We start from the raw sequence: 19695 nt of genomic DNA, 5'->3' as shown, positions 1-19695 counted from the left end.
AAACATCTTAAAAGAAAGTGTGCATCATCTCCATGCATCCCCACCACGGCGTGCTGGAGAGGTCAAGAACCCAGGTACTCAGGCCAGGCTGGCTGGGTCCAAGTGCCAGTTCTGCAGTTGTTACGTGGGCTGGGACAAGGGGTCCCGACCCCTGTGCCTTGGTTTCCTCATCTATAAACAGATAATAGTATCTATCCTGAAGAAGAGGCCTCGCAGGCCTCATCCGTGAGATGGGGATACAATTCTACTCACCCCAGAGTGTTACCGGCAAGATTTAATGAGTTTAGGATGTGGTGCCCACCACACAGAACGCTGGTTGCTATGTTAGTACTGCAACCCAGCTACTGCCTGTTCTGTGCTACTAAAATACTGCTTTTGATCTTTTAAAGATCACTGTGATCCCATAAATAACAGATCAAGTAACTCTTCCCCAATCCTTATTGTTGCTACGGACCAGACTCTGCCTGCCTCCACTTCCGGTTTTCCCAGTTGTTCTCCTAAGCTACTACGATCTTTCTTTCCTTCACCTAACAGACCCATCTTCTTTTGTTCTTTAAATAGCTTTAGTCCTACAAGGCTGGTCTTCAGGCCTCCTCCTCCCTCTACACACTTGTCTCTGTTAGCTTTTCAAGCCTCACCTCTCAAGGATCACATGATAAATACAGACTTGACATCTCTCTCCACAGCGCTGGTTCGACACGTCACCCTGCAGGTCCTGTATCCCACCTGGATGTCCCACTAACATTTCCCTCTCAATATTCAGCCCAGCGGCGACACCCCAAACTGTCTCACAAGCAACGTCTTTCCATTTCTTAACGTCTCCATCCTGATCCCCAAATCCCAGGCTCTACACTACGAGATCATGGTAAGATAGATTCTAGGCATTTTATCCCTTGAAAATCTTTGCCACTTGTCACATCTTTCTCAATGTCAAGTAGAAATCTACACCAAGGTTTGCATAAGACAACACGCATGTCTGAATGGTATAATGCCACACTAACCAAAAACAGATCAGCCCAGAGAGAATGACACAGACACAATTGTACGGAGAACAGTTTGCTTTGTTCACCACCTAACCTATGTGACATGTGTGAAGGTATCACCTCTTTTTTTTTTTCTTTTTATCCTCACCCGAGGACACTTTTTTATTTTTTGTTCAGATAGAGTGGGAAGGAGAGAGAGAGAGAGAAACATCGATGTGAAAGGGACACATCAAGTGGTTGCCACCCACACCACCCAACCAGGGCCAGGGACAAACTGCAACCGAGGTACCTGCCCTTAGCGGGAACTGAACCCGGGTCTCTCCGGACCGTAGGCCGATGCTCTAATCACTGAGCCAAACCAGCCAGGGCAAGAATCACCACTAACGCACGGGCATGACTTAACTGAAGCACAGAAGTAATGACTCTAAAAACACACAGTGGTTGTCTATAGGTTGGTGCCCTGAAATCTTGAGTATGATGACATGTAACATAATCATCACGAAACATTATAAAAACAGTCCCATTAACTGTGAAATTTTGAAAACTGGCTTTAAAACGTACCTTCTGCAGGGACACTATCCACCCCCCCAAATTACTGCTGGAGTACAATGTTGAACTTGTGACTGTTGTATCGACTTAGCAAGAAAGGTATTAACACAGTCTTTAAGAAGGACCACAGATCTCAGAGGACAGGGGCATGGGGGAGACAGGAGGAACTTAACCAAAGAACGTATCTGCATATACGCAGAGCCCATGGACACAGACAGTAGCGAGGTGCAGGATGGCGGGGCTAGATGGAGGCAGGCAAAGGGGGAACATGGGGGACATCTCTGATCTGTCAACAATAAAAAATAAATAAAATAATAAGGATCATGCCAAAGCAGATACTGTGTTCTCATTCATTAAATGGTCTTCAGTGTTTCATTGAATCTTTCTGCCTTCACTAAAGGAGTTACTGTGTGTATATGTGTTTCCTGAAATTCCTTTGCTAACTTATTTCCCCCTCAAAGGACCTTAAAGAACAGGCAGAACTCTCCCCATCAAACTTGCTTCTTCAGCGTTGTGCTTTGGTAGAGTTGTTTACCAAATTGTATTTCATAGAAAAATCCAGAGGTTCTTAAAGGAAGATGCTGGAGAGAAACTGGTCCATCTTTCAGGTCCTTAATCAAAGTGCTCACATTACCCACTTCAGGGCCAGTGAAACAGTAACACACTGAATGTTGAAAGCTGCAAAATGGAAAGAATAAAGACGCTGATGTTTTGGTTCTTGTTGACTTCGAAACCCCAGGTGGAAAGTTCTGGGTTGTTGGCAAAATATACTTTCAAAACTGTACTGTGCTTTCTGAGGCTGAGGTGGCATCTCCCCCCCCCCCCTTATTTCCAGTGAGGATCTTGTTCATGATGCTGTGTGTCAGAGACCCTGTTCATCAAGTCATCAGAATAATTTCCCCGAAACACAGATTTGTAAGCGGAGTAGAGTAACAAATGGGCCTTTCTCCTCGTCAGGTTCCAAGTCACAGTTGGGGTAGGAGAAGGAGCTAGTCAACTAAACAAAGGGTCTTCACGAAGTCAGAAGAATGACCAAGTCGTCCCACTGTTTGGGACATGTGGTCGATCTGTTCTTAGTATGGGGATTTCACCAGGATGGATTCGAGTTGACACTTACACAAGTTCTGCAACTGCCAGAGAGAGAGAGAACCTGAATACGCTCTCCAAGACTAAGCTGGGCAGCCCTTCTTGGATAGATGCCTAGAGATCATTGAGTGATTGACCTGAGGCCCTGCCTGCAGTGTCAGAACCACACTTACATTATATAGTCTCCAGGAAAAAAATGTAGTGCCACCACGATGATATGTCATCATCAAAAAGTATTTATCAATTTTTCTTCCACGTACCTCCGGGAAGAGTGCCCTGGAATACCACCGATCTTGAGGAGGTTTCTAATCGAAGGAAGTATTAGCGCTACAAGACCCTGAGATAACAGCAATACATAGATTAATACAGAAAGCAGAATGTCTGCATATATGCAAGTGAACAAGACATTTACATGATCCGACTTCCCAATCGGAGATCTACATTTAAGTAAAGACCAGGAGAAAAAAGGGATAATCATTGAAAGTAGATTTCACGCCCTGGCCGGTTTGGCTCAGCGGTTAGAGCGTCAGTCTGCGGTACAGAGAGACCCGGGTTCGGTTCCCGCTAAGGGCATGTACCTCGGTTGCAGTTTGTCCCCGGCCCTGGTTGGTCGTGCGGGTGGCAACGACTCGATGTGTCCCTTCACGTCGATGTTTCTCTCTCTCTCTCTTCCTCTCTCTCCCTCCAGCTCTGAACAACAACAACAACAAAAAAAAAACAACAAAAAAAAAGAAAGTAGATTTCAGTCAACCTTAAAAAAATACTGAAAAATATAGAGTGTGACATACTAACAAAGGAACCCCAGACAGAAAAAATGTGGCATAAATTCCATGTACCCAGAAAACCCAATGAGAGAAAGCGGGGTAGTCTCCCTTTACGACCCTTGGGGTGTTTATAGTAAGGAACATCCTGACAGGGAGGATTTTTAAGACTGGTTTGGATATAAATCTTTCTTTGGGACACATCCCCGAGGACACTTTTCCCTTTGAATCTGAGGCCGTCCCCATCCCCAGGCAGGCCAGATGAACTCTCCAATCCACTTTCCGTGCAAACCCCTGTGAGATGGGAAAAGCCCGCCCCAACCATGTCAGAAAGCCTGCCAGGTCCTTTTGATAATGGAAGGCGGCGAGTTGAAAAAACAACAACATTCAATAAGCATAAAGCAAGCATCATTGAGGTGTTAAAAGTGTCAGTAGCCCATGAAGCATAGCAGCTTTGGTTCCCCATTAAAACCATCAGCACCAGCAGCACCAGAACCCCCCGTGCTGAGCGATAATGCATTTTGCATCAACGCTTAACATTGAGAAATCCCGCCGAGCCGCACTGAGGACGTTTGCGCCGAGTCTAGATCCCCACGAACCGCAGTCTTGTGGGTGCAGAAAACCCGAGCTGCAAGAGGGGGCAGGGACTTGATTTTAAGGGGCTTAAGAGCCCTAGTGCAATCCGGCCCCAACCCTGTGTTCCCAGGATTCCCTGGAGCAGAGGGAAGAGTCTTACCCTGAGAACACAGTCATGGTCAAGCCCTTGACAGCAACTCCGGGCAACTCCCTGAATGCAAAGGGTGTGTTGCTTTACTCCTTTACTGACCCTCTTGTCCAGCAGCTATTACGGTCCTTTACACAAAGTGGACACTTGATGTTTGACCAAAATTTGAAGACTTTTCACCCTCTTACCTCTCCTCACTTGGAAGAGATCACCCCACCCACCCACCCTGCCTGCTCCAGGGACCCTGCAAAGTACCAGCCATTGTTTCTTTTGACCGAGAAGATGATGGTTTCCAATGTTTCCTTTCCTTTGCTCTCACCTCGAGCTTCAAAGGAGCTGAAATCATGATTGGAGGCAGCCCGGGGGCCTAAGAGGAAGTCACGGTGGAGCTGACCCAGCTGGGGGACCTTTTGAGCCTCCGAGGAGGACTGTGTGGGGAGAAGCAGGGAGACAGCTCTGACGCGGAGCTGGTATTATTCCCTCCAACTCCACACAAGCAAGTGCTCGTGCCCTTGAAGCTCAGCTGGAGACACCCGGAGCAATGGTACCTTTTACACAGCCAATGACACCGGGAGAAGAAGCAGGGTCCCCGTTTCCGTGGACAGCCTGGAACAGGCCCCGCCTCCCTCCCCACCCCACCCCCAGCTGCCAACCTGGGTGTCTGGCTGGCATCCACGTGGATCTGTTCTCCTTCATTATGCTAATCTGTGGGCGGAAAGATTTCTGTCATCTTCGACTCGCTTGTACAGCGATGGTAAACACCTTGGCCTGTCTGTAATTGGACAGGTGTCTGCACTGATGTCACCCAGCTTTTAATTCAATTAAAGAACTGGCGGCTCTACTCTCATTACCCACTCATTTTCCCTGGCCTGGCGGTGAAATCCACACACGGCCACCGCCTACCCGGCCCAGGGTCCAGCGCACACGTGCAAAGAGCACGCACGGTATCTCAGCGAACCCCAACAATCAGGAGCGTTTGCGGGTCATCAAAGGCATTTGCGATCATTTGGAGACTTTGTGTTTCTCTCTCCTCTCTCTCCTTGACGTTTTATACCAACTAAAGGGGCTTCCTGCCCACTGGCCAGCAGGCGTGAGGAGCAGCCCCAGCAAACAGGAAAGCTGTCTAGCTTCCGCTCCCCAGGGCTGTCCTCCATCTCCAGAGAACTCAGCACAGCGCTCTTTGGATTTGCTGGCATTTTACATTTGGATCAAGAAAGCGAGGTGGGCGAGAGCAAGGCATTTATTAAGAGGGCCATCTGGTGCCGGTGCCACCCAGGCCGAGCTCCTACTGCTACCTGGAGACGTAACGGAAGAACCCACTTTTTGCAAGAAAACCAGCCAGGGGGAGGGGAGCCGGGGAGGAGGGAGGTGCTCCTGGCTCCGGAGTCTGAGGCTGGGCTGGTGAATTCTGGTTTCTAACTTTCCAGCTCAGAATAAGCTCGGAGCGGCAAACCCACCCAGGATGTGGAGGGAGAGGGTAAATCGACCCAGCATGCCATGCTTTCCGCCCACTTAAAGGGAGCTCGGGAAATAAATTAAAGTTCTAACACAGACATTTTGACACAGTGACCCCATGAAACTGAATAATAACATTTGTTAAATATGGATGAAAATGTAACGGTCTAACAGAGATGAGGAAACACACCAGGATGTGGTTCTTCGTGGCCCGGGAAGGTGGTATTTCTTCTTTTCTTGTTTACAATAACATTTTTAAATGAAAATAAGAATCCCTGCTATTTAAGAAACGAAAGAAGTCCATTTTCATTTTAACCAAATGCTGGAATACTAAATGCACTCTCCCCAAACCTAAGTTAATCATTTGAAAACTCTAAAAACAATTTTTTTTTTTTTTTTTACATTTGATTTCCTTCAAATGGATTTTCTAACCTTCTTTAAATAGTCTAGTGAGGAGTGGAGCAAGTCCTGTCCCTTGGATCAAAGGCTAAACAGATTTCGATGCTTACAAATAGGAAAAGAAAAAAAAAAATGTTTCTCATTCCTTTTTTTTCTTTGTATAATACAGAGTCGAATCCCAGTCCTAAAGAATGATTTAAACAATGATTTTTATTGACCTCAGAGCACGACCAGTGCAGATTCTCTTAGCAGGCTGACAACTAACCTCAATTTTTTTCATCCAGGCCTTTGCGGTAGGAACTACAGCGTCTCTGTCCCTGGTGTGCTCACTCTGCGATAGGTTGGAAGCACCCACTCATTTAACTCTTTCTCTAACTTAAAGGGCTGGCACTGAAGTCAGTAGAACTCTGAGAAGCCAATGGCTGGACTAAGCAGGGAGGCAGGCAAGGAGGCAGGAGGAAGGGGGGAAACCGAGTCATCCCTTGTGGCTGAGACCTAGCTCCCCTGCACAGAGGAGCGTGCTGATGGGCAGAGGGTAAAAGGTGGTTCTCAAGTTCAGCAGCACAGCTGAGGTCCGAGAACCCGTCTCCTGACTCCAAGACCACCGTACTTGCCCTTGACCGAAGCCCCCAATGTCCAAGAAGGAAAAAGACCAGTTGAAGAAACATTTCTGAAATGAATAGCATGCTTTGGGTAGAGCACCTATTTCATTTAAAATCCACCTTAAAATGTGTTAGAAGATCCAAATTCATTACTGAGACCTACCATGCACAAACGGAAAGTACCCTGTGTATCACCCCCCAAATGAGCAAGTATTATAATATCCGCTTACAAAAACAAGTATTTCGTAAGAAACGCTATTTAGATCAGTGTCGGTGAGGGGCTGTTGACCGTAACATTGGACTTTATATAAAATATATATCATTTTTGATTAGTTCCAAATACAATGCAAATATTAAAAGGTTATAAAAGTTAGGAAACAGAAAATTTGGAGTGACGGTTGCTTTTTAAAAAAGTCAAATCTGCCCTGGCCAGTTTGGCTCAGCGGTTAGAGCGTTGGCCTGCAGTCCAGAGAGACCCGGGTTCAGTTCCTGCTAAGGGCGTGTACCTCGTTACAGTTTGTCCCCAACCCTGGTTGGGTTGTGCGGGTGACAGCCACTTGATGTGTCCCTTTCACGTCAATGTTTCTCTCTCTCTCTCTCTCCCTCCCACTCTATCTGAACAAAAAAAATGGAAAAATGTCCTCAGGTGAGGATGAAAAAAAAAACAAACACTAATCTAATTAGGAATATTGGAGTATTTATATCAAATACTGAAGCATTATAGACATGCCTAAAGATGACCATTGTCTAGCGACATTTATACACTACCATCATTTTTGGCACAACATATTACCAAAAAGAAATCTACATCCTTTTCTGCAAATGATCACAGCATATAATAAAACAAATAATTTGGACAAAGCTCTATCTGAAGATCTCACAATGTAGTTCAGGTACATTATGTATTCAGGAGAGTTAGACAAAGCTATTAACTCATCAACGCTGCATTACCTAATGAAATTCTTCTACATTAGCGAAGCAGGAACATTACATCATTTCTATTTTTATTATTTATGTCACAGGCCATATTTTTGCCCTGGGAATTTTTTTCAGACCAATTTTGCGATCCACATTTAAAGAAAAAATTTGTGATCAACTACACGTCTGCAATATTAATTTACAAAGTACTTCAAACATGGCAGACTCCCCCCAAAATTTATTTCCAAACACTATCATCAAAATGGATTTTTGCGATACCTCCTGTGTACAATTATATCCCTAACACTATGGATTACGCTGATGATGAAGTTCCCCTGTTTCAACACCTTAAAGGAACAGAAGGAATGGGCTATGTGCACATTCATGAACCGACTCATTCTTGACATCATCTCAGGTCGCATTGTGAAGTCCCCTTCTGGGCAGCCCTGGCTTTGAAGGGACACGCCAAGGCTGTCTCTCCGGGCGGCAGCTATGCCCGTTAACGGCTGCAGGGAAAACCAGCCAGAGCTGCGCGGTTAATTGGAGCGCTTTGTGAGATGTCTCCGGACACCCTGGGGTGCTGGCTGCAGGGCGTCCTACCCCGGGGCTCCAGCTGAGGAAATGAACTTTCGAGAACTCCCTGCTCTGAACCCTGGCTAAGGAGGGCACCGCATCAGGACCCTGCGGCCCACAGGGGCCCATTTGCTCTCGAGCGGGGCTGTTAACCCTTGGACTCTCCGTGCTGCTGGGGTTTCCCTTGTGTAATCTTCCGGAAGCCAAGTTCGTTAGTGGGAAATATTCCGTCTCACTGTTCTCTCCCAGCCCCTGCATGCATGTCTTTTCCGTTTGCCGTCTGCATGTTGTAAGCATGGCCATCCCCTCCCATATCTCCTCCATCACCTGTTCACTTCACTTCTGTTTATAGAACTAGTATTTTCCTTGGCTACTTTTCATGTTTTATCATTTTTCTCCAGACCGTTAACTTTTTTTTTTTTTTTTTTGGTCCTACAGTTTCACTGGGGAGGTGCAAGGGTGTCAGAATTTCTGGGAAAAACTGAGACTTCATCACTGGTCAGACTCTGCCCTTTGCCAGGGTTGCCCTATGCTGGCTGCACAGGGGCTTGTGGGCACTGAAAAACCAGCTGTCTGCATGGGGTGCCCATGCACCAGTATTTTTTAAAGTTCCCTGCTGGGCATAGTTTGCACCAAACTGAGAACTACCACCTTTAAGAATCCCAGTGCAACACCCAAGGTTTATAAATACACGAAAGGACCAGAAACAAAAACCAGTGGACAGCTGAAGCAGACCCTGAGGCAAGCAGAATCTGGAGCTGGTCCAAAATGTCCATGAGCTCCCCCTCCTCCTCGCAATGCTAAGAAGAAGCTGAGGTTCCAGATGTCATGTGCTCCGAGGGCCACACATGTCTACCTGTGGGCACCACTGTGATCCCAGGGAAGGTTTTTGTTAACAATTGGGTGCCCAGGAAAAGAATTTGAAATTTATTGTATTTTCTTCAGCCAACACCAGTCTGAAGACAAGTTTAGGGATAGGGAACTAAAATCTACAAGTAGGGAATAGGGCTGTATTTAGGCAAACTGGGGGTGCTGGGGTGCATTTAGTCCAAGGGAACAACATCCATAACCCACAAGGAAGACGAGAACACAACACTCCAACTGCAGATCACTGTGCACTCAGGATTAAGTTCAGCAAGTCTGTTTCCTCCTCATCGGTCTCATGCTAAGTGTACGAACTCAAAGAACTTGGAATCCATTAAACGAGAGAGAGAAGGTTAGTGCCAAACAAAAGAGAATATTGAGAGGGAGGCAGTCATCAAACCCAGTCGAATGAGATGAGGAACAAATGCAAACTATATAAAAGACTGAAACAGAAAAATGTTTTCAATTATCTTAAAAGGCTCAAAGAATAGCATCAAAAGTGCAAAAATCAGAAAAATGAAAGAGGAACAATTATGAAGCAATAACCTAGAATTCAGAGACTAAATAGTAGCAAGATAATTGATTCATTGGACATTTACCACATGCCTATCTCCGAGCGAAATATTTTATGTTGGTAATTCATTTGTTATCTTGACAACAATTCTATAACAGAGAAAAAGTTTTTATCCCCATTTGACATATGAGAAAACTCTGGTGTAAGGATCTGTTTCACTTTGCCTGAGATCACACAGTTAACAAGTGGCACAGTTGGGACTTGAACCGAGATGGATCTGGGTGACTAAACTAAGGACGAACGGGAAGAAATAGACAATATGGAAAACTGCTCTTTCTCAACAGAAGTGATGGTTCTATAAACATTATTAACCTTTCTCAATCTGCAGAATAAAAGAGTTGCAATATAACAGAAAAACAAACACCACCAAATATGTTTTCTGACAACATTTCTAAACTTAGCTGGTAAAGAACCCAATATGAACCAATGAAGCTAAATCAGCATTGTTTCATTCACATAAATACCACTCCAACAACCACAATTAAGCATTAAAATCTCAACAAAAGTCACCTCACAAATGCTTAGCGGCCATGACTTTTAAGATCAAGAACAAAAGTGCTCATGAACTACTTCACCCCCTTCCCTCTCTGGTTCCGTTACCTCAGCCGACGAGAAAAGCAACTGCCACCTCCCAGTCTCCACACTCCAAACGGCTCTACTAAATCCAGCTTTTGGGGTCTCTCTGTCCACCCCCCCACACACACACACACACACTTGCTAGCATTCTTTTTTCTTTACTGGTAAATTCTCTGACTTTGAGGACTACTCAAGCTGATTCTGCACAATAAAAGTCCACCTGACAATACTAGTCTCCAGATTCCTTATGATTATCTTTTACTCATTTCACAGTTGTGAGCAGCAGATAGATCTTTAAAATCCCCGAGGGGAGGAAAAAGTTAAATAATTTACAGTCCACAAAGACAAAAACAGAAAATGAAAAAATAGGGGGAAAAAAAAAAACATTGAAAAACACTATCAAACTGAAGACTGGCCAGTATGAAAGGTGATTTCAGAAATAAGAGCAGTATGTAAATTGTAAAATAAATGTGAATGAATTAAATTTCTCTCCTACACTACAGAGAATTTCAAGTTGTACATAAAACTAAATCAAACTAGATTCTATTTATAGAGATAGACCTAAAACAATGACTTCAAAGGTTCAGCTATAAATAATGGATGTAAAAGCAATAAGAAAAAGAACAATCCAAACAAAAGGAGTTTCCCAAGAAGAAATGGACAAAATTATATTGAGTTGAAACTTCCTTCTTTTTCGTTTTTTTTTGCAGACTGAATATATATAAAAACGTATAACTGTTGGTCAGTAGTTTTCTAATTTTCTTCTGCCTGTTTACCAATCACATGCTCAACATGTTCATTTTCTGATTGCGCTTGTCTCAAATTTAGAATTACTATTTGGAGAATAACATTATATATTGTCACTGTGACACATCTAATATCAATAAATATTAGTCTACTCTGGAAAGCATAGATTTAAAAAAATGATCAATAGAAAATTAACAAATGCTTTAAACAAATGTTATATTAACTCTAAAATATTTTTAAAATCTATACATAATAAAATCAAAATAAAAGGAAAATGAGAAACTGGCAGGGTTTGTAGTACATAAGGCAAAATATACTTCATATGTAAAGAGATTTTTCAAATCAATGAGAAAAATCTGCCTGTACAACATTCACAGGCTCAACACACCCTATAGCAACAACCAACAGCGTCCTGTATAAGTCTTCAATCTGGGGAATTCCCTCCTCCAGGGAAACTGATGTTGCACAACCTCGGTCAAGGCTGCTATAATTTCAAAGCCTCCAACAGGAAAAGTGAGGATAAAACTAGCGAGGCATGTCACAGAAGAAATGTGGACAACCCCCACTGGTACTTCTTGCAAAAGGCAAGTCTGGGAAAAGGCGAGAGGGAGCAATAGCTGCAAGGGGATTTAGATAAAATGAAGATTGTTGTCATTGGTTGGGGAATGTTGGTGTGTGTCCAGCCTGTCCAATGGGAGTGGACAGAGGAGCCAGAAGCTGAGTGACCCTGGAAGAAGGCAGGTGGGCGGTAGTTCTCAAACTCCGGCATGCACCAGAAGCAGAGCAGGAGGGCCTGTGCTAGCAAGGATGGCCGAGCTCTGCCCACACTGGTTCTGCTTCAGCAGCGTGGGTGGGCTGAAGAATCTGCCTGGATACCAAGGCGCAAGGTGACGCTGCTGATGGTCCTGAAGCCACATTTTGTGACCCACTGCAGTGGAGGGAGAGGTGAAACATGTAAGTGAGAAGTAAACCCATCAGTAACAGCTCTGAAAAGGCGGACCAGTTGGGCCCAGCAGACCGCTGAAGATTTTATTTTTAATAGGATAAGGGAAGCTCTGTAAAAAACAGGAATTAAAGAGAAAAGTTGTCCGGCCAGTGTGGCTCAATGGTGGAGCATCAACCCACACACCAAGAGGGCGCTGGTTTGATTCCTGTTCAGGGCGCATGCTCAGGTTGTGGGCCCGATCCCCAGTGGGGGGCGTGCAGGAGGCAGCCAGTCAATGTTCTCTCTCATCAAGGTTTCTACATCTCTCCCTCTCCCTTCCTCTCGCTCAAAAAAATCCATAAAGAAAAACATTTTTTTTAAAAGAGAAAAGTAAAAAATAAAAACAAAAATAATGGTGATGGCAAATGCCCATTATAGGCTGAAAATAATTTTTAAATGTTTCAGCATGTATTAATTCATTGAAACCCTAATAGCAACCCTACCAGTCAGAAAAATGCAATGGCTGCGTCTGTTTGGTTGGAAGACAGTTTACGAAATCCCGTGTGATAGGTTCTGTTCCTTCTCTGGTGTTCCAGATGATCTAACAGAAATGTCCACTGAGGGAGATGAGGCAGGCGGGTTAGCATTTCGTTCGGAAAAATATAAAATACTTAGTGAGGGGAATGGGAGTAGAAGGTTATTTCAGAAATGTGACAGGATTGGCGTCATGACTGAGTGCCCATTTGGAGCGTGTAGGTTGAGAATTTCTAGTGATAAACTGTTTTTTGTTGTTGTTGTTGTTGTTGTTTTTTCTTTTCCCAGCCTACTTAGCTACAAAGTGGCCACTGGGCAAAGCCAAACTGAAGACTAAATCAGGGTGGGTTTTTATCAAGTGTTAAAAATAAAAACAAGAAAAATAAAAAAAAATAAGATATTAAAAAACAAAACAAAAACTGTTGGTATATCTGAGCTGTAGAGCCTAAAAAAGAAAGAGCTAGAGAGGGTTGGCCAATAGATACACTAACAAGATCATTAAGGATACTCCAAAATTCAGATAATTTTTCAAGTTATAAAATTTTTTGACAGAGGGGGGAAAATGCTTTTTTTCCTCTATCCAATCTTTTGATGAATTGTACTTTTTTTTTTTTTTTTTTTTGCCCAAGGCTTCAATTTGACTTTCTATTTAAAGGTGCTTCAACGTCTCGGGAAGCTGTAAACTGCTGTCTTCCTACACGTGGGCATGAATTCGAGTCGGCGGCATGCGTGATGCGCGTGAGTGTGATTCCTCTGCTCCTGCTGCGTGGCATCCTGCCCCGTGAGACATCGATTCCCTGGGATGGCTATCCAACGGCTAGTGCTCGGGGACTCCTCCACCTGGACATAATTAGGTTTAATCAACAATTTTACAATAAATGACGGCGCCGTGAACTCGGTGTAGTCCCAGAGCACACGCCTGCACGGTGAAACAGGCAAGCTGGTGGTGAGTGTGCACACAGGATCTCTAAAGATGTCTAAGGGGCCTGGAGAGCAACAGGCACCTGTGACCTGATCTCTCGGGGACAGAGAAGATCCACCTTGTATGGAAGCTATGCGTAAAAGCCCATGATTAGAGAATGATTCTTTTCATCCCAGGCGGACACAGGCTTCCATCTCATTGGGTGGTTCTTGTTTTCAATCAGGTAAAAATAGATGAATAATCACTGTATGTGTGGTGTCGGGGGAACCTCGAGGAAAGTTTTGACTTGAAATAAAACAAAACGAGTCAGATCTGCTCCCAGAGGGAATCGCTTTTACCTGTGTGGTTGTCAGCGCTGGCGAACTCAGAAGTGGCAGAGGGCACGCGGGGTGGACGAGAAGGGCCCTCCTCACTGTAGGCTCTCAGGATGTACCTCTCAATTACCCCTCGAACCTCAACAGGTCCGTCCCAGGTCACTTCCACGCCGTGTCCGTTGATGCTGCGGACCCTGGAGGGAGCGGGCACGCTCTGTGGAGCTGCGAAGGAATAAAAGAGAAAATAGACAAAAGGGCCGTGCTGGGAAGACTATTGCTCCATTCTTCACTTTTAATGGCCGCCGTAAATCAGACTGAACCATTAGCATAAATACAATTTATTAGAGTTGTAACTTTTCAGCATTGATTTAATAGGACTGCACATTTTGAGCTGTTCGGTTTAAGCGATATTTCAAAACCATCAAAACTCCATCGACATAACGTTCTTCCGAGTCTAGTCCCGGTTTTCCCCAAACATTTAATGTAGCCGACATGGTTTAAACATCACTCATAAAGGAGGAGGTGGGTGGTGGGCAGGGAACAAGTTCAAACAATGTAACGACGTACCCCTTGGAAGCGAGGTAATTGCAGTGTTATTATACACAGCGGTTTGACACATTTATATCTGCAGAGTATTAGCCAAAAAAGACCACAGACATGATGGCATTGCAACTGAGTCTCTGCTCCTGTTGGCCAAATTCAATTGTTTCCAAATTAATTTAAAAAAAAAAATCAAAATTCTATCAGATACGATATACGGATACATTGCTCATTGTGTTTCGGGGGCGGAGGAGCTTGTGCCCTTGACATTCCACACAATCATTTTCCAAGGCGTTCTCTTCCGAGCAGCTCCAACACCAACGCAATCTGAGGAGGTTTAAGGCAACTGCAAAGCTCGCTTCGAAGCTGGGCCCCCGAGTTTTAAAAATCCATACGTTGAACTATTTATGACGTGTTTCCACGGTTCTGATCAGTAAAAACTTCATCACAGCTGACTGCACTGGCAACACTGAGAACAAGCCCGAGGTACCCCTGGCAGGATGATGGATGAGAACCCCACTCTGGCTGCCCGTGGACTCCCGAGCCCGACAGTGGAGGACCACTCTGCCTTCCAACATCCAACAGCCTCGTTCCCCGACTTGACTGCTCAGTACACAGGGCAGCTTCAGGGAAGATGAAGTGAACAGAAAGGATGAGAGGAAGCACGGAGGTGGAGATGGGTCTGTGTCGTTAAAACACCGGGCGCCCACACAGAGCACACACGGGCCGCGCGATCGAGTCGCAAGGAAAGGGACCACGAGAGTGATGTTGATTTTATTAGTTCTGAAATGTGGTCCAGGGCAAAGTCCAGGACTGTCTAACAGATGGTCTTCTCATGAGGGACAGAGCAAAACTGACTCAAAAATAATTAAATAGTGCAATTATTCTCCGGCCCCTGGGAGCTTGTAGCGGCTCAGGGCTGTGGTCAGATTGTAAATATGAATTTATGGCAGAAGACTCTGTGGTCGGATCATCGCTATCAATTCGGGGCTCTGTTTGCATCCTTTCTCGGTGGTCCTCAAGCTATGTAAGCGATGCATTTCTAGACACCTCTGTACCAAATGAGACAGAAAGCAGGCTCCACCGTGTATCTGTTCCTAAAGTAGAGACGTGTGAATTAGGGCCAGAGGACATGCTAGCGGCAGATCCATATTTTATATCGGGGCTTTCTCCGAGCTCTGGAAGTTGAAAAAGATTTTCCGAGGGCGTTCAATTCATTGTCTCGCCTGCAAATAGATGATCATTTAAATCATCGCGGAAAAGGGTCAAGCTGTCCTCTTCTGGAAAATCTGTAGGCAGAGAGCTTTGAAAATTATGCTCAAGCAGTTCGCCTTGGCATTTAATCATCTTTTAGATTAACAAGATCCCACAGAAGATGCCTGGGTTAGTAACCCATTGTTGATTCACAAAGAAAAAAGTACGCGGCACCAGCTTGGTGAAAACATGTCTTTGGATACATTGTGACTTGCTCAGGATAAACGTTAAGACACGTAAGTAGCAATCACGTGGAAATGGATTTGCCTTTCTGACAGATACCTGACCCCAAAGGGCAGAAGGCTACTGAGCCATGGAACTCTGCGTGATGAATGTCTTCCTGGGATGATATTATGTAAAAAGATGTTTTGGTCACTGTCAGAAGCTCCACGCATTGATAAACTGGTCGTCTGAGATGAGACCTCGTGGATTCTAGCTATCTCCTCTCCAACTCAAAAAAGTAAAATAAAAAATTAGACCAATCAGCAATTTCTATCCCGGGAGACTCGTTCTCAGATATTAAAGTCAACACCGCGGCAAACGCCTGTCTGTTTCCAACCAGGATGCAGGTTGCAATTGCACCTTCTGCACGAGGGTGTCACCCCCACTTAATGGTGACCTCGACTTTAGCATCCTGGGGTCCGTGCAGTCCATCAGGTGTTCCTGTCCTTAGGCGCATTACTGTGGAGACAGGCCTGTTCCATCCCCAAGACAACAGAAAACTGCTTTCTGAATCCGAAGAGGAAAGAATCAAGCCCGAGCCGATGCTTATTCAACCCCTGGAAAACCACAAGCCCTGATCTGCTAAGCGTCTGAGCCATCGGCCGGCTCTGGGCCACTCAAGGTACGTTCTGCCACGTGACCGCAAACACACAGCCTCGGAAAGGGCGGCGGCCTGTCCTTCCCTCGCACGCGCCCACCTGGGCGCACCAGCGTGTGCGGGCACTGCTACAATAGGAGACCAAGCACCTTTACCTGTTCCCAGTGTGCGCCCCCGGCTCCAGTCACTACGGACAGAACCTCCTTCGTGTGAGGCAGTCACTCGATACAGGTACTCTGAAGTGGAAAGAGGAAGCAGAAAGGACACTATTGGTCACCTAGAGGAGGGGTGAGCTGGCAGGGAGGGCGAGGGGGGGGGACACCGAACCCCGGGCACCTGTGAAGGGCTGCAGCCCGTGCTCCTGGACGTCCCGCTCTCTTCCCCGGTAGACGAGGATGGAGTCGTTCCCCCTGCAGTTAACGGTGCTGTCACTTGACAGGCATCCATCCAGATTGACTCTGACAGCACCGCTGGACACAGCTGCCAAGTTAACAGCAGCACCTCGTGCAAACACAACATCCTTCACACAGCCACCGAAACCTAGAAACGGAGAGAGCAGCATCACAGCGAGGGCCGGGGTCCTCACTCCCCATCACTGCCGGCCTCCGCGGTGCCTTTAACTGAGGGGCGCGGGGTGCTCTGGGTCTGATTTCTAAATGTTCAAGTCTCCTTTGGGAAATCCTCGATGCCTCCTCTTTTGAATCACACTAACGCGCCGCAAGAAAAGATTTCTATGTATGTTACGTTTCAAAAAATATAACCTGATACGTAGACTTCAACTAGACTCCGCAACCGAACGTGCTTCTTAGATGCCGCTAGGCCTACATTTTCCCTGCATGTGTATGTTCCTGGAATACAATTTAGCCAGTTACACAGTATGGCACAGGCGGTATCCCTGTGCCCCTCAATGTCAAAAACTAAGTTACCTATAAAAAAAGTCAGTGTTTAAGGGCCAAAAAAACAAAAAAGTTCAAGCAGCATCATTTTTCAACAAGATCATTGTGGGGGGAAAATGCCCTTACAGGGTAACAGGAGGGAGGATAGTTTCGAGATTCACTGGAGACGGCTGGTGTGGCTCAGTGGTTGAGCGTCGACCCTGCACCAAGAGGTCACCGGTTTGATTCCTGGTCAGGGCACATGCCCAGGTTATGGGCCTGATCCCCAGTGGGGGGCTTGCAGGAGGTGGCCAATCAATGTTCTCTCTCATCGATGTTTCTGTCTCCCTCTCCCCCTCCCTTCCTCTCTCTCTAAAATCAATAAAGAAAAAATAATTTAAAAATAAAACACTGTCCAGCTCGAAATTCCCTGAACACATGATTGGCTCTTTTCAAGATAAAAGCCCCACAGCAGACAGTCAACTAAACCATCATGCAGGAGTAAAATGAGTTAACAGTGACAATGACCACAATGTTCTCGTCAGCATTTCTATGATGTCTTATTATGTCAGAACACATGACGGGGTAGTGTCTTTCCTTTCGAATGCCTTTGCTATTATTCACCTTCCTTCAGCCCCCCCACCCTGATCAATACTACCCGTCTATCCTGAACACCCAGCAGACCCTCAATAAGTTGAGTGGATTGAATAGAAAGCCATGAAGCGCAATAGAAAAGCATCCACTTGAAAATTCCAAAGCTCAGAATGCCTCCGCCTTTGCCGGAAACTTTCTGATGGCAGGGAGCTGAGTCACCCCCCTTCTCTGCACCCTTCTGAGTTTCCCCACCCACAGAACACGGGCTGTGGCGAGGGGTGGCTGACGTGCAGGTGTGTGCGTCAGACCCGCCTGTTACTGTTCAGGGGCCACAGCCTGCAGGATGGAAGGTGGCGCCGGAGCTGGATGGTGTCTGCGCCCAGGGGGACTGCCCTTACCGCCACCGAGCTGCGCACGTCAACACAGCAAGACGGCAAGTGTGTGTTACGTCGATTTCGGCACAATTTTTTAAATGTTAAGAAAAAAGTATCTTAACATGAATTTACAGGATGGAGTTTCAAACGTGGGAAGGGCCACCGACGGAGTCTTCCTTCGTTCTGGAGACACAGGCAGAGGCCCGAGCCACGGGGCGAAGGGGTGCCCGCAGACCTCCGGGGCTGCCGGGGCCTGGGCAGGGGCTCCCCTCACGTCGGAGGGTCCTGAGAAGGACGTGTCAATGGTCTCGCAGATCCGCACCATGAGAAGTGCTCCCTCCAGGGATACTCCCAAGCCTCCTTCAGCTTTGGAAGGGGTGTGAGGATAAGAACGGGGAGGGGGTTTCTTTGTGGGGGGAGTGTAGGCCCCACCTTCCTTGCTTTCTGCCTTTGTGAGATTCGAAAACAAACAAACAAAACCCTGCCTCTGCTCCCCTCCCCCGGGCCTCCAAACACTGAAAGGTGGCCCCAGGCTCTGAGCTGACAGATCAGACAGCAGGTGTTCAGGAGGGAGGAGCCGAACACCATGCTCCTGGTCTGGAAGGAAGTCTGGCTTCAGCCCCCACCTGGCCCCTCCAGGGAGCATGACCTGTGACCCCATGTGCCAGGCCCGATCACTTCCAGCCTCCACCTCAGTGACAGCACCAAGTGATCGTTCTAAGTGAGCCGCCCAGGACCTGACCCAGCATGGCTTCTGCATCGTATGTTCCCCAGTATTTCCAAGGCATGGAGGAAAATTAATTTGCACATGAAAGATAACAATATTAATGACTAAGGGGGGAAAATAGCCCTAATATGACCACAAAATAGAGCCTCTGAAAAGAGATGCTAATTGAGAAGCATAGAATAATTTTTAAACAGTTGATAATGGACTGAAAAAAATACAGTTTGTGAACATGATGGATTTGAATTTCAATTTAGTTCATGTGTGCAGTATCTGTATATTGTGACTAGTGTCCTGATCTCTGTATATAAATGCAATTACTTATAAAGATCAGTATCACTCAAAACATCTCAGGATCTTAGGGGACAGGGTTGTAAAATATGCATTTTTAATAACCTTTCCAGGCAATTCCGATGTATCTTGGGTGGCAGTAAAGATGATGATGATGATGATGATGATGATCATAATAATAGTAATAATAATGAAAGCTAATTTTATTGAGTTTTTACTACATCCCAGCTACTACACGTCACATGTTATCAGTGATCTGAGAACTACTAATGTGGCTGATACTTTGATGATACAAATTTAATATTACCCATAAATAAAATATCATTCAGTATTATAGATTCAGTCATAGTGAAGATGAAATTATTCTCCCGGGGTCTATGTTGATGTTCTAAACTTCTATCATTATAATATTATAACATTATAATATTACAATTCCAGTTTAAGCCATGTCTTAGGACCAACATGGTGTTGGGTGTTGGTACCCTCCAAAGTCTAACGCTTCATAGGTAGGTGTTAGATGTAAATAAGGTCAAGTAATCTTGCTCATATAAAGGGTTTTCAAGCTCCTTCTAACCTCAGGAACCCGGAATCAGGAGAAGCCTTTATGTGAATGTAATATTTCCAGCTTCTGTTACATTTAAGTGCCTGGAAAATGTCATTACTGTCTTGGGTCTCAGATATTCATTAACTCCTTCCTCATACCCTTCTGAAAGTCTT

General features: G+C 45.5%; 1 protein-coding gene across 1 annotated transcript in view; it reads right to left on the bottom strand.

Moving 5' to 3' along the window:
* Positions 1–19695, bottom strand: part of USH2A (usherin) — a 534168-nt gene that overhangs the window by 312267 nt on the left and 202206 nt on the right. The window contains exons 27-29 of the mRNA XM_036277426.1: positions 16457–16660; positions 16276–16356; positions 13531–13728 (exon numbers count right to left, since the gene is read on the bottom strand). Of these exons, the coding sequence (XP_036133319.1) occupies positions 13531–13728; positions 16276–16356; positions 16457–16660 (483 nt within the window). The remainder of the gene's footprint in view (positions 1–13530; positions 13729–16275; positions 16357–16456; positions 16661–19695) is intronic.

This window comes from Molossus molossus, unplaced genomic scaffold (assembly GCF_014108415.1).
Source record: "Molossus molossus isolate mMolMol1 unplaced genomic scaffold, mMolMol1.p scaffold_m16_p_23, whole genome shotgun sequence".
Lineage (NCBI taxonomy): Eukaryota > Metazoa > Chordata > Mammalia > Chiroptera > Molossidae > Molossus > Molossus molossus.
Note: the sequence above shows the minus strand (reverse complement) of the source record. Positions and strands in the feature narration are given on the sequence as shown.